This window comes from Pogoniulus pusillus, chromosome 42 (assembly GCF_015220805.1).
Source record: "Pogoniulus pusillus isolate bPogPus1 chromosome 42, bPogPus1.pri, whole genome shotgun sequence".
Classification (NCBI taxonomy): Eukaryota; Metazoa; Chordata; class Aves; order Piciformes; family Lybiidae; genus Pogoniulus; species Pogoniulus pusillus.
The window spans coordinates 866,912-882,051 of NC_087305.1; the positions used below are offsets into that span (position 1 = coordinate 866,912).

Below are 15,140 nucleotides of genomic sequence, written 5' to 3' on the forward strand. Positions count from 1 at the left end.
CTCCAGCACCATCAATGTTGCCTTACCATTTTGTCCTCCCTCCGAGCAGGGACTCCAGTTCTGCTCTTGAAGCTCTGGCTGTGCCTCTGGTTGTCATGAGGATGTAAATTGTCTTTCCCTCTCTGTCTGTCCCACTCTGAACTGAAACCTTGCCTCTCAGATTCCAAGTCCTAGTCATGTCCATCATCCAGGACTCACCAGAAATCTTGGTCTTGCTTCTGTCCTCCCTGTTGTTTCCATTTCTCTTCCAGAAGATGTTGTTGCAGTAAAATCTTTGGTGTTCTTCACCCCTGTTTCAGCCAGGCCACTCTGCTGGGAGCAGGAGTTTGTGCTGGTGGGTTTCATTATGAGTTATCCAGCACAGACTCAGTTTCACCCTCCCACCAGCTGGTTTCCCACTGCACAATTCCATCTTGTGTATCTTCATCATCTACGCTGTCATCATCTTCAGTATTAATGCTGTGAGATTTGCCACTTGGAATCATCTGAGCAGGAGCAGACAGTTTCTGGTACAACTTGAGCTGGTTTATACTGTTAAGCTCAGCATGGCTACATGAAAACAAGGTGATGTGCAGCTGTGTCCTGCCACTGGCATCTCTGGAAGCTCACCAACTCAGGGCTGGTTGGAACTGAAAATGTTATGAAAACCTTGTTGAAGATTGAGTTTGGAATGCTTGTGTTTCTGAGTGCCTCTGCTGCTGAGCTGGGCTCTCTGAGGAGCTGGATGCTGCAAGCTGTGCACCCAGCTTGGCTCTCGTGCAGAGGTGAGCTTCCCACTAACTCTCTGTAGCAAAAGGTCTGCTGGAGTCCTAGGGAGGAGTGAATTCTGCCCAGCAAACACTGGTATAATTGCTCTGAGATGATAGTTTTCTACAGCCAGCTCCAAATGGGACCTTGGCTTGTGCCAGCACTGACCTTGGTTGTTCTCAGTGAGGTCTCCACGTGTGTTTGCCTGAGCTGAGACAGGTCCTGCTGTCTTCATTTGCAGTGCCCTGGCTACTGCCTGGATCTGCAGCATTCCTGGTTTCTCACTGCACTTGTGACACCTCTTTATGCTCTTTGAATCCTTTGCTTACTTCTCCTCTACTCCAGTAAAGCAAATGCCTGCTTTCTGTCCTGTCAGATGCCTCCTGGCCCACTCCTATCTTCTCAGCCTCTGAGCCTTCAAGCTGCCCGTCCTGGCCACACCACCGCTTGTGTTGGCTTCTGCTCAGTGGTGATCTCCCCTCAGCCAAAACCACCTCCTACCCTACTGTGCCAGAACAAGCCATGTGCCTCCTCAGCCTGGCTGAGAAATGCCCCAAAGGCTTTCAGCTGTTGACTTCTGACCCTCCACATACCTTTTATTTGTCAAGTCCATGCAGTGCAACATCACCGGTACCATTTTCACCTTGTGTGTTTCCCATGCTTCTGGTCTCTCAGTTTTTGCAGCCAGACTCACCAGGATACTGCAGATACCTTCCCTGCCTCCTCCCCTGGCTCTCTGGAGTTACCCCAAAAGCATTCAGGTTGGAAAATACCCTCAGGATCACCAAGACCAATCTATAATCCTACTCTACAAGGCTCACTCTAAACCATATCCCCAAGCACCACATCCAGACGACTTTTAAACACATCCAGGGTTGGTGACTCCACCACCTCCCTGGGCAGCTCATTCCAGTGCCTGACCACTCTTGCTGGGCATTTCCAGTCTAAACCTACCCAGTGGCAGCTTGAGACCATTCTCTCTTGTTGTATGTTCATTTAGGAGGACAGGGGTTTGGGTTTTCTCTCCCTCTGTGTACATTCTCCTGTCCCAGGAGGATACCTCTCTTGGTGTGATGGTGATTAAAAAGGTGCAGAGGGAAAAGTTTGGGACTGTGATGCTGCTGTGCTTTGGACTGGCCATGAGGAGTCACCATACTCACATTTCCTGGCTTTGTGGCTGCCTTTCTATCTCTGACTTGGTTTTTTCTCCTGCCTGGTTTCGTTGTCTCTCTTTCAAACCATTAATTTGCTGTCTCCTTACCTTGTTTGTCTTTGTTTTCCTGTTTTATTTTTCTCTCTCTGCATTCTCACTCATTTTCTAGAGACCAAATGAGAGGCTTAGCATGGTAGCAGAGAGACCAAGAGAAGAAGCAGTGGTGGAGGACACCCCGGTTAGTACAGCCACTAATTAACACTCTCTCAACTTCTGGGACTAATTACTACATGGAACCTTTAATTTGTGGGATAAATCTGTTGCTGTCTCTTTGAAGCTCTCCATTAATCATTACTGCATCCAAACATCTCTCCTTGTATTGTGTTTATTGCTCTATTTGATCCCCGAAGCAAACACCTTAACTGATGAAGCAGAAACTTGTTTGGGGTGCAGAGAGATTGCTTTTGTGTGTCCTGCTTTGTCACTGGGTGTCCTGTGCCAGCCCTGGCTGCAGTTTGGGGTGCAGGGGGGTTGCTGTTGTGTGTCCTGCTTTGTCACTGGGTGTCCTGTGCCAGCTCTGGCTGTAGTCTGGGGTGCAGGGGACTGGCTGTTGTGTGTCCTGCTTTGTCACTGGGTGTCCTGTGCCAGCCCTGGCTGTAGTTTGGGGTGCAGGGAGGCTGCTGTTGTGTGTCCTGCTTTGTCACTGGGTGTCCTGTGCCAGCTCTGGCTGTAGTTTGGGGTGCAGAGAGATTGCTGTTGTGTGTCCTGATTTGTCACTGGGTGTCCTGTGCCAGCTCTGGCTGTAGTTTGGGGTGCAGAGGTGGTTGCTGTTGTGTGTCCTGCTTTGTCACTGGGTGTCCTGTGCCAGCTCTGGCTGCAGTTTAGGGTGCAGGGAGGCTGCTGTTGTGTGTCCTGCTTTGTCACTGGGTGTCCTGTGCCAGCCCTGGCTGCAGTTTGGGGTGCAGGGGGGTTGCTGTTGTGTGTCCTGCTTTGTCACTGGGTGTCCTGTACCAGCCCTGTCTGTAGTTTGGGGTGCAGAGGAGGTTGCTGTTGTGTGTCCTGCTTTGTCACTGGGTGTTCTGTGCCAGCCCTGGCTGTAGTTTGGGGTGCAGGGAGGTGGCTGTTGTGTGTCCTGCTTTGTCACTGGGTGTCCTGTGCCTGCCCTGGCTGTAGTCTGGGGTGCAGGGAGGTGGCTGTTGTGTGTCCTGCTTTGTCACTGGGTGTCCTGTGCCAGCCCTGGCTGTAGTTTGGGGTGCAGGGAGGTGGCTGTTGTGTGTCCTGCTTTGTCACTGGGTGTCCTGTGCCAGCCCTGGCTGCAGTTTGGGGTGCAGGGGGGTTGCTGTTGTGTGTCCTGCTTTGTCACTGGGTGTCCTGTGCCAGCTCTGGCTGTAGTCTGGGGTGCAGGGAGGTGGCTGTTGTGTGTCCTGCTTTGTCACTGGGTGTCCTGTGCCAGCCCTGGCTGTAGGTAATTCCTTCCTGCTGTATTTCTGAGGGATCTTTCTCTTGTGTTAGATTGTCACACCTGAGGGGTAGCTGGGGGAAAAGATGTCCCTGTGGGTATTGTGTGCTTCTGGGAGTGCCCTAAGTGTTCTCCTGGGGCTCTAAGCTGCTCTTTCTTTGTAGGTCCAACAGGTGTTGCCTTCTCTCCCAACACAAGTCACCCATGACATCAAGTTTCAGGTTGGCGATCTGGTTTGGTCCAAGGTGGGAACGTACCCATGGTGGCCTTGCATGGTTTCATGTGACCCACAGCTTGATGTTCATACCAAAATTAACACAAGAGGTAAGAGAGGAGGAGCTTTGCCAGAGCATGTCAGGTGTCTGTAGCTCTAGTTCCAGTATTTTCTCTTTGCCCCTCTGGGTGGGATGAGTTCTGATTGCCTGTGTGCTGGGCAGGGCTCTTCTGAAATGTGCACAACCAGTCCCTGCTGAATGAGGGCCGCAGATGAGCCCAGGCTTTGAGCACAGGCTTTGTGCAGAGCTGTGCAGTGCTCTGCAGCTGGCCCCAGAGGGCACTGCTAGGTGGGTCAGTTTGCCTCTCACCTTAAGCCGGGCTGGATCTAGGCTCTAGACTAGCTCAGCACTTCCAGCTGCAGGGCTTGAGTGATGTGGAGGAGGAAGGCATAAGCTCAAGGGGCCAAGTGGTGCTGATGAAGCTGCTGACTGGGGTCTGTCCTCTCCAGGTGCCCGTGAATACCACGTTCAGTTCTTCAGCAACCAGCCGGAGAGGGCCTGGGTGCACGAGAAGCGAGTGCGCGAGTACCGGGGGCACAAGCAGTACGAGCAGCTGCTGGCAGAGGCTGCCAAGCAAGCCAGCAACCACTCTGAGAAGCAGAAGGTATGAGCAGCACGAGTGGGGCAGAGGGCTGGCTGCAGTGCCCATGTGGGCTCGGCAGTGCTTTGCCCTGGGAGGTGCCTGCGCTGCCCTGGCAGCAGTGCTTCTCACAAGCAGCAGTGATTCCATGCTCATGACTTTGATGTGAAGGCTGATAGCTGAACCTGCTGTGTCAGCTCCTGCTGGCAGTCATCCTGGGCATGGGAGATGATTTTACACCTGTAGCAGAACACGAAATCAAAGCAGCGCCTGTGTGTTCATCATTAACCTGCTCTCTGGCAAGCACAGTCGCTAAGGGGCACTCTTCAGCCCCTGAGACCAGTGGGTGTGTTCTCCCTTGCTCCTGGAGGGGAAGTGTTAGCTACAGGAGCTGCTGCTGATGACCTCCTTCAATATCTTGAGTAGCATAAATATTGACTGATGTGGAAGGAATGTGGACTTCCTACAAGGGCTTGTAGTGACAGGATGAGGGCAATGGCTTTGGGCTGGAAGAGAGGAGATGTAGACTGGATACAAGGAAGGAATTCTTTGCATTGAGACACTGGAACAGGTTGCCCAGGGAGGTTGTGGCTGCTCCCTCCTTGGAGGTGTTTGGGGCCAGGTGGGGTGAGGCCTTGAGCAACCTGTGCTGGTGAGAGGTGTCCCTGCCTCTGGCAGGGGGTTGGAACTGAACGATACTGAAGGTCCCTTCCAACCCAAACCATGTTGGGATTCTTTGGAAGGAGTGTTTAAAGAAAAACGAGGAGGATTTTGCAGGTGGATAAATTAGGATTAATTCTTTGCCTCAGAATTAGGGGCTTGGGTACTGCCTCCTGGTGTTGCCTCCAGTGGAGCTGTGACTCGGGGCAGACCCTTTTTAATGGTGCTGCAGTCCAGGTCGAGCATCTGCTGGTGCCCTGAAGCAGGGGGTCCTGCTGGTGCCCTGAAGCAGGGGGTCCTGCTGGTGCCCTGAAGCAGGGGGTCCTGCTGGTGCCCTGAAGCAGGGGGTCCTGCTGGTGCCCTGAAGCAGGGGGTCCTGCTGGTGCCCTGAGCAGGGGGTCCTGCTGGTCCACTTTACAAAAACACCCTGCAAAGGGCCAGCAAACTCAACTCTGCTGCCTGGGGAGGTTTCAAGGAGCTCAGGATTGCATTTGGAGCTCTACACCTGCCCAAGTCTGCAGTGTCATTGCCTGCTTGTCTCTGTTCCTTAAGATCCGCAAGCCCCGGCCGCAGAGGGAGAGAGCTCAGTGGGACATTGGCATTGCCCACGCTGAGAAAGCCTTGAAAATGACTCGGGAAGAAAGGATAGAGCAATACACCTTCATTTACGTAGACAAAGAGCCAGAGGAGGCTTTGTCGAAAGCCAAAAAGACTGCTGCCTCTAAGTCGGAGAGCAAGAAGAACCGCAGGCCCAAGCCGGCCCCCAGCGGCCAGCCCGAGCACGCCAGCGCCGGAGCAGCGTCGCCGTCCAGCGCCGAGGGGCGCAGGCAGAGCCAGCGGCGCCACTCCAGCGTGGAAGAGGAGGAGCCACCTCCTGTCAAAATCGCCTGGAAAACAGCTGCAGCTCGAAAATCCTTACCGGCCTCCATCACCATGCACAACCTGGACCTTCAGAAGTGTAACATGTCTCCGGTGGTTAAAATTGAGCAGGTTTTTGCCCTTCAGAACGCTGCCGGGGACGGGAAGCTCATCGACCAGTTTGTGTATTCCACTAAGGTAGGTGCCCTGTGTGGTGGCTCCTTTCCTTCCTCACTTGTCTCAGGTCTCCAAGCCAGGGCTGGCAGAAGCCTTTCAGTGGGGTAGTTGGACAGATGGAGAGCAGCAGCTCCAGGATGGAGGTTGTCTTTGCTTCAGGTCTCAACTCTTCCCTGTGCTGGCTGGGAGGAGGGAAGGGTTTTCTGTGCACAGGGCTGCCATGAAGCCAGAGAATCATTAAGGTTGGAAAAGATCTCTTAGATGGATGAGGCCTTGAGCGACCTGTTCTAGTGGGTGATGTCCCTGCCTGTGTCCCTACCTAGCTGGAACTAGATGATCTTTGAGGTCCCTTCCAACCTAAATCATCAGGTCCAACCAACACCTCCGTGGCCACTGGGAGCAAGACCCAAGGGCTGCTTCTGGCTCTGAGCAATGTGCCCAGCTGAAAACCAGCATCTGACTGGGGCTGACCACTGCCAAAAGAGCTGTGCCACTTTTCCTTATGGGACGTGTCTCTGATGGGCCCAGCCTTGCTGTGGGGCTCCCCACACCACAGCATCCCATCCAGAAAGGGACCAGGCTCCATCTTGGAAGCTCTAATTGGAGAGATGGCATCTAACAGCTGTGCCATCAGAATCATTCAACAGGCACCCAAAGCTCTCCAGCTGTGACTGGTGGCCAAGGAGCTTCCTACAGATGCTCATGTTCAGAATACTGAAGCTGCTGAATTCCAGCTTCCTGGTTGAGACAGGTTGCCCAGAGATGTGGCTGAGGCCTCATCCCTGGAGTCACTCAAGGTCAAACTTGATGGGACCTTGAGCAACCTGCTGCAGTTGGAGGTGTCCCTGCTGACCGCAGGAGGGTTGGACAAGATGAGCTTTGGAGGTTCCCTTCTGACCTGATGCATTCTGTGAATCCAGAAATTCTCTGGAAACCTTCACCCCCTGAGATCTGTAGGAAACATGAGATGATGCCAAACATGTCAATGATGTGCTGAAAAATGAACTACCTTTTGTGTAACAGACTTTTAAATCGAGTTCTGCCTCCCAGCTTCCTTCAGGTGCACTGCAGCTTCTCCCAGTCAGTGTAAGGAAAAGGTTTAGGACTATTTCTCTGCCTCCTTCTTCTGCCTCTCTACCCGGAGGGTATTTATTTCATCCTAAGCATTATAGAGAAGGTAATGTTTAGAAAAGTCCTTGCAATGTGGTTTTGGTGGTTTTATTTTACCTTGAGGGAGGGAAGATGGAGAGGGCTGGAAAGGTCTGCAGGGAAGCAGCTTGGTAGCAGCTTTCAGCGTGGTCGTGTTCGGTACGGAGTGTTTCTGCTCTTGAGATTTAGGAGGGAGTGGATCAAATTGCCTGTTAAGAAAAATTAGGTTAAGACAATCTCTTTTTGTTTGTTTGTTTGTTTTTCTTTCCAAGGGAGTTGGTAACAAACCAGAAATAAGCATCAAAGGACAAGAGAAACTTAACTCTTCATCAACCCAGAGAAGTGAAAAAGCAGCAGTGCAAAATGTGTCCTCTCCTGAAACAACTTCAGGGTCGACAGGTAGGAGAAACTGCAGAATGCTTGTCTGAACTCGAGATGCAGGTCTCCAAGTCAGCATTGTCTCATTGGTTACAGCTCAGCATCATTAACATCTCTGTGCCTGCACAGTGCTTGTACCGAGCGTGGCTGATGCTGCACATGATGAGCCCAGGGCTGAAGAGTGCAGGATGACTTTGGGATGGGATTGGCTGGTTTGGGCCCTCAGCTTAAGAGTATCTTGAGTCATCAAATCAGGAGGGTGGATGCCTTGTGGAGAGCAGATAGCCAAGTCGGTTTGGAAGACACTGGATGTGTGTTAGCAGAGTGCTGGAATGGGATCCTGCACCATGTGTGAGATACAGCTGGGGTCAGAGGAGTCTGGCAGTGGTGCAGTTCAGGGAGGGGTGGCTCCCAGCTGGGTGCTTTCCTAGGCTTGGTCTGAGATCCTGCATGACCTTCCTAAGGGATGGTGACCATTAAATGGCTTCAGCTGACTCCATCAGCAGGAGGAGGAAGGAAGGAGGTGCTTCCTTCTGAAGGCATTGTCAGGGCCCAGTCCTGAAGTGCTTCACTTCAAAGGTTCTTGTCTGAGGGAGAAGAACCACTGAAAAGAAGAATGGAGCTGGGGAGGGAAAGCCTGGAGCTGTCTGAGGTTTAATTTGTAGTACAGTAGAAGAGAAAGGTCCCCAGGATGAATGCTTTCCAGGCTTGGAGCAGAAAGCCAATGGTTTATGATCCTGTTTTGAGAAACAGCTGGTGGGAATTCCCTGAGTTCTTCCAGAGGGATTGGGCTTTGCCCAGCAGCAAGGGGTTGTCTGTAGGATGTCCTTTTGCTGTCCTCAGGCAGAGGCAGAAACCCTTTGGTGAAAGGGTGGAGGTTCCTGAAGGGAGAGTTTTGAGTCATCCTAACCCAAGAGCTTTTCAAGTTCCTTCAGCCTTTACAGTGACTTCTGTTTTCTCAGCCACAGTTCGTGCAGGCAGTGTCAAATCCACCTTGACTGCTGGGTGCTTGCTGCTGTGCTTATAACCTAATCGTGTCCATGTAACCTTGCCAGGAGCCCAGTGAGGTTCAGCAAGGATAAGTGCAGAGTCCTGCATCTGGGAAGGAATCAGGAGTTGCACCAGGAGAGACTGAGAGGTGATCTGGAAAGTAGCCCTGTGGAGAAGGAGCTGGGAGTGCTGCTGGACAGCAAGTTCTGCATGGCACAGCAAAGTGCCCTTGTGGCCAGGAAGGCCAATGGGGTCCTGGGGGGTAGCAAGAGGAGTGTGCCCAGCAGATCCAGGGAGCTTCTCCTCCCCCTCTACTCTGCTCTGGTGAAACCTCACCTAGAATGTTGCATGTGGTTCTGGGCTCCCCAGTTCATGAGGGACAGGGATCTGCTGGAGAGAGTCCAAGGGAGGGCTGTGAAGATGCTGAAGGGACTGGAACCTCCCTGTGAGGAGAGGCTGGGGGCCCTGAGGCTGTTTGGTCTGGTGAAGAGAAGACTGAGAGGGGATCTGATCAGTGTTTATAAATAGCTCTGCTCAGTTGTGCCCTGGGATAGGACAAGGGCCATGGAGTGTCAACTACAGTGCAAGTTCCACCTCAACATGAGGAAGAACTTCTTGGCTGGAAGGGTCCCAGAGCCCTGGCACAGGCTGCCCAGAGAGGTTCTGGAGTCTCCTTGTGTGGAGCCTTTCCAGCCCTGTCTGGATGTGTTCCTGTGTGATCTGCACTGAATTCTATGGCCCTGCTCTGGCAGGAGGATTGGACTCAATAATCTATGGTAAAGTCTCTTCCACCCCCTAACATGTGATCCTTGCTGTAGCCTCAAACATCCATTGGCTGCAGAAAAGGACCTTTTGGATCCAGTAGGATGTACAAATGCTTGCGGTATGGAAGCAACAGATGGTGGAGGATTGCATGCAGTGCACATGCTAAAAGCCCTCCTCTTGAGGAAACAACTTGTGTCACTTGCTGTCTGTTTGGCCTGGAGCACAGCCCTGTGAGGAGAGGCTGAGGGAGCTGGGGGGGTGCAGCCTGCAGCAGAGGAGGCTCAGGGCAGAGCTGATTGCTGCCTGCAGCTGCCTGCAGGGAGGCTGTGGCCAGGTGGGGTTGGGCTCTGCTGCCAGGCAGCCAGGGCCAGAAGAAGGGGACAGAGGCTGAAGCTGTGGCAGGGCAGGGTCAGGCTGGATGTGAGGAGGAAGTTGTTGTCAGAGAGAGTGATTGGCACTGGAATGGGCTGCCCAGGGAGGTGGTGGAGTCTGCATTCCTGGAGGTGTTGAAGCCAAGCCTGGCTGGGGCACTCAGTGTCGTGGTCTGGTTGACTGGATAGGGCTGGGTGCTAGGTTGGGCTGGATGAGCTTGGAGATCTCTGCCAACCTGCTTGGTTCTGTGATTCTCCCTCCTCAAACACCAGATAAATGAGATTGCAGGTCAGAAACCTCAGTGCTACCACAGAGCACTGTGCTCTGCAAACACATTTCACTTGCTGTGTTTTCAGGGTTATTTTTTATGGGCAGTGTTTCATGGACTGTATCTGGGGACTTCTCACCACTGGCTGAGCACTCCAAATGCTCTGATGTGAGCAGGGTTTCCTCTGCTGCTGTTCACAGTGGTTCTGCTTTCCAGCTGTAGTTGCTGTGGCTGCTCCATTGTTTTCAAGCAGCTGTTCCTTTGTCTTGCAGCAGGAGAGGGGATTGCTGATTTGTTTCATGCACCTGGGAACTAAAGGCTTTGCCCTCACAGGGCTCTTCAGATGTGGAGGCTGGTGGTGAGAATTCTGAGCCTCTTTTTTCATTCTCTTAGATTTTTAGGTAAAACTCCACCTGGTAAGACCCTGCAGAGTGGCTGAGCTTTACTTGAGTATGCACTGCAAAGGTCACTGTCAAAGAAGTGTGGCCAGCAGGTCGAGGGAGGTGATTCTGCCCCTTTACTCCACTCTGGTGAGACCCCACCTGGAGTACTGCATCCAGTTCTGGAGCCCCTGGGACAGGAAAGATCTGGACATGCTGGAAGGTGTCCAGAGAAGGCCATGAGGATCATCAGAGGGATGGAGCTGCTCTCCTATGAAGACAGACTGAAGGAGTTGGGGCTGTAGAGTCTGGAGAGGAAAAGGCTCTGAGGAGACCTTATTGTGGCCTTTGAGTATCTGAAGGGGGCTACAGGAAGGCTGGGGAGAGACTTTTTAGGCTGTCAGGGAGTGATAGGACTGGGGGGGATGGAGCAAAAATGGATTTGGGGAGATTCAGACTGGATGTTAGGAAGAAGTTGTTCAGCAGGAGGGTGCTGAAGCCCTGGCATAGGTTGCCCAGTGAGGTGGTGAAAGCCTCATCCCTGGAGGTGTTTCAGGCCAGGCTGGATGAGGCTGTGCACAGCCTGCTCTGGTGTGAGGTGTCCCTGCCCATGGCAGGGGGTTGGAGCTGGCTGGTCCTTGGGGTCCCTTCCAGCCCTGACAATTCTATGATAAAGCCATTTCCAAAATGCAGGCAGTGTTTGGGTCCCCTCTCATGGGACACAACCACAAAGTCCTCTCCTTTTTTTTCCCAAATTTAAGTTTTCAGTTTAAATTTTTCCAACTGAGACTCTTCCACAGCTTGCAGTGTGGTTTGTGCTGGACGGTTTTGTGTCAGCAGGACAGCTGCTCTGTGGAGCAGGGACACCACACTTTAAGTTGTGTCTGGAAACAGTAAAAAAACATAACCAGTGTGAAAGTTGAGCTCCAGAGATGTGTTCTGAAGGCTGTTTGCACAAAGCTCCAGCTCTTTGTTTCACTCTGTTACTGGTCTGATCTCTGTCTGTGGAGGCAGAAAGTGTTGTCTGCAGCAGTTGGCCAACAGCTTGGAACTGCACTGAAAGGTGAAACATTCAGAAGAGGAAAGGGTCTTGGTGTCATTACTGTGTCTGTTATGCCATGGTGAAGATCTTGCTGTGCCTTGGCTGTACAAAGAATCCTTCAGACTGGATCTTAGGGAGAAATTCTTCAGTAGGAGGGTGGTGAGGCTCTGGAATAGGTTGTCCAGGGAGGTTGTAGATGCTTCCTTTCTGGGGTTGTTTAGGGCCAGGCTGGATGAGGCCTTGAGCAGTTGAGTCTCAGAGCCATCCCTGCCCACGGCAGGGGGTTGGAGCAGATGAGCTCTGAGGTTCTGTCCACCCTGAGCCATTCTATGCTATAAGGTCAGGTTGACTGGACAATGATCTGGACGAGGGGAGTGAGTCCAGCAGCAGTAAGTTTGCAGATGGCACCAAGCTAGGAGCAGTGTGGAGCTGTTGGAAGGTAGGAGAGCCCTGCAGAGGGACCTGGCCAGGCTGCATGGGTGGGCAGAGGCCAAGGGGATGAGACTGAACAAGGCCAAGTGCAGGGTTCTGCACTTTAGCCACAACAACTCCAAGCAGCTACAGGCTGGGGCCAGAGTGGCTGAGAGCAGGCAGGCAGAGAGGGACCTGGGGGTGCTGGTAGATAATAGGCTGAAGCTGAGCCAGCAGTGTGCCCAGGTGGGCAGCAGAGCCAATGGCATCCTGGGCTGGCTCAGGAGCAGTGTGGGCAGCAGGACAAGGGAGCTTCTTCTGCCCCTGTGCTCAGCACTGCTCAGGCCACCCCTTGAGTGCTGTGTCCAGTTCTGGGCTCCTCAATTCAAGAGAGATGTTGAGGTGCTGGAAGGTGTCCAGAGAAGGGCAACAAAGCTGGTGAGGGGCCTGGAACACAAACCCTATGAGGAGAGGCTGAGGGAGCTGGGGGTGTGCAGCCTGCAGAAGAGGAGGCTCAGGGGGGACCTCATTGCTGCCTACAGCTACCTGAAGGGACATTGTAGCCAGGTGGGGTTGGGCTCTTCTGCCAGGCAGCCAGGGACAGAACAAGGGGACACAGCCTCAAGTTGTGCCAGGGCAGGTCTAGGCTGGATGTGAGGAGGAAGTTGTTGGCAGAGAGAGTGATTGGCACTGGAATGGGCTGCCCAGGGAGGTGGTGGAGGCACCGTGCCTGGAGGTGTTCAAGCAAAGCCTGGATGAGGCACTCGGTGCCATGGTCTGGTTGACTGGATAGGGCTGGGGGCTAGGTTGGACTGGCTGAGCTTGGAGCTCTCTTCCAACCTGGTTGATTCTATGATTCTATGACTGGGGCCTTGAGGTCTGGTGGGAAATGTCCTTGCCCATGGCAGGGAGTTGGAACTGGATGATCTTCAAGGCCCCTTCCAGCCCAACCCTTTCTATATCTATGGATGTAATGGGAACGTTTTCCCTTCTCCAGGTTCAGTAGAAAAGAAGCAACAGAGAAGATCGATTCGAACCCGCTCAGAGTCTGAGAAATCCACTGAAGTTGTGCCAAAGAAGAAGATCAAAAAGGAGCAGGTTGGCTTCCTCCATGTAGAGAGTTAAAATCTATTGTATTCATAAATGTTGTGGCTTTATATTGGTGCCTTTTTATTTTTCCTCCATGTTTTGTTGGTTTGGTTTGTTGGTTTGGTTTTGTTTTCTTTCCTCCCCCATCGAGTTTCGTTTTGGACTACCCTTCATGAAATCCCACCCCCCCCTGTCACTCCCATTGCTGTGACTTCTGCTCCTGCCACCTTCACAGTGGCAGGCAGGCTTTGGAACATGACAGCTCCCTGATGCAAGACTCCTAACGACCCTGCCACCACCCTTCCTCTTTGACATTTCTGTTCTCAGCACAAAACCATCCCCCAAACGATTTGGTTTCAGTCGTTTCTATTTGATGGAATTGCCACTGAGGTTTCCTTCCTTCTGCTCTTGTCTCAGCTTCTGGTTTGTGTTGAGGGTTTTTTTTTGGGGGGGAGAGGTTCTTTCTTTTTATTTTCCTAGACTGATTTAATCCAACCAACTTTTGAAAATGGACTTTGGAGAAGGATTTGAATTTAAAAGCTGAATTAAGGCAGATGTTTGTGTTGGCAGCAGCAATAAGAGATCTTCTGGGATATGCTCTTCTTCCTTAAGTAGCTCTAACGTGTACAGGGCACTCCTGCAGTCTGGATGTCAGACAGCCAAATGTTGTTGCTTTAAAAACAAACAAACAAACAAAAAACCCACAAAAAAAGAGGGAAAAATCCTGCTTGGAAATGAGGAGGAAAGCTCAGAGGATGGACATTGACATGACAACTGAGGATGCTTTTTTTGACAAGCTTGTCAAAGTTGTTGGTTCTTTTCCTTACCTGCTTGATTGGCTTCCCCCCCCCCTACCTTGAGGGGTCTCCCCACTTGAAACCTGAGTGTTTTTATAGCAACTGTTTCATTCTGTAGCTTTTTTTTTCTTCCCCCCAGGGAGAAGTTTTCTATTTAAAAAAAAAAAAGGGACAGTCAGGCTGAAGATTTCTATGGAAGGGGAAAAATTGTTTTAGCTCTTAACTTATTCTTTGCCCTCGCTGCTTCGTTTTGCACTTGATTCACTTCAGAGGTTGAAAGTGGACCCAGTCACTTATTTTCTTCTCCTGTTTTGCTTTGGAGTTTTGACTCAAAGAATGGTTTGGGTTGGAAAGGAATCTTGGAGATCATCCAGTGCCAACCCCTTGCCTTAGGCAAGGACACCTCCCACCGGCCCAGGCTGCTCAAGGCCTCCTCCAGCGTGGCCTTAAACACGTCCAGGGAGGGGCAGCCACAACCTCCCTGGGCGACCTGTGCCAGTCTCTCCCTGCTCTCACTTTTGAAGAGCTCTGCAGCACTCGTGGCTGTGCTCAGCAGAAATGCTCTGAACCCTGCAAAGTTTGGGGCTTGTTTTTTACTGCAAGTTTAAAAGCCACTTTAATTTTAAAGCCACTTTAAAGCAACTTTAAGCCTTGAGCTTGAGCTCAAAGCCTCTGGCCCAGAAGCTGTGGCAGCCTCCCTGTTTTCAGACGAGTCCTTTTCTGGTTGTAAATGCTCTGTGTGCTTTTTGGTTTGGGTTTTGTTCAAACTTAAGGTGTAAGAACCAACAATCTGAGCTTCGTGGATCCCACTTAGCCTGGCTTGCTTCTAGCTAATGAAGACTATGGATGTGAAAGTGCTTTTCTCAGGAGAAGTAACCGCCTAGAGAGTTCAACTCAGATGCACTGTAATGAGCATAACCTTTTGAATGTATTAAGTTATATTAAACCCCAATCTCTCTAACTCCTCACAGTGATGCAACAATATTTGTTACCCCCAAAGTCAAGTTTCCTCTTGCAAGTGATTTCCCAAGAGTCAGTCTGCAACAGCTTGGTATGAGAAAATGGATAACTGGAAAACAATTGAATGGGAAAAATGCTACTGTTACAGTGACCAGTGGAGAAATAAAAGTGATTTGTCTTAGATTTTATATTTGTATTGCCAAATGTATCCTCCCCAAACCCTTCTGTTGTATGTTTTTACCTCTTGTACAACAAAATAAAAGTATTTTTTAAAAAAAGTAGAGAATAATCCTTAAATATTTGCCAAATGTTGTTTCCTCCCTGCATCTGTAACCACTCTGTAAAAGAAGTAACTTGTAATTCTGAACCTTAAACCCCAGGATTTTAGGCAGCAGCCTTCTCCTCTGACTGTTGTGCAGGCACCAAATTCTCTCCTGTTGCTTGGACCTTGGCAGAGCAGTTTCTAAACTTCCCCTCCCTGCTGTTAGGACCAACAACTCGAAGCATTTTTGCAAGGTTGTGAACTTGTCTGCTTAGCTCTGGCCTGAGACTGCAACCTGCTGCCGTGTAGGGCCCTGCAACTGCCGTGTAGGGCCCAGCCAAGCTGTGTGCAGGCCGTGGCAGGTCTCT

At 51.4% G+C, this 15,140-nt stretch overlaps 1 protein-coding gene across 5 annotated transcripts in view; it reads left to right on the forward strand.

Annotated features, from left to right (window-relative positions):
- Positions 1-15,140, forward strand: part of NSD3 (nuclear receptor binding SET domain protein 3) — a 53,495-nt gene that overhangs the window by 15,997 nt on the left and 22,358 nt on the right. For 4 of the 5 annotated variants that reach the window (XM_064175517.1, XM_064175521.1, XM_064175516.1 and 1 more), the window contains exons 3-8: positions 2,070-2,138; positions 3,524-3,683; positions 4,084-4,238; positions 5,427-5,930; positions 7,331-7,457; positions 12,662-12,762. In XM_064175517.1, coding sequence (XP_064031587.1) covers positions 2,070-2,138; positions 3,524-3,683; positions 4,084-4,238; positions 5,427-5,930; positions 7,331-7,457; positions 12,662-12,762 — 1,116 coding nt within the window. The remainder of the gene's footprint in view (positions 1-2,069; positions 2,139-3,523; positions 3,684-4,083; positions 4,239-5,426; positions 5,931-7,330; positions 7,458-12,661; positions 12,763-15,140) is intronic. The other variant, XM_064175518.1, reaches the window with a different exon arrangement.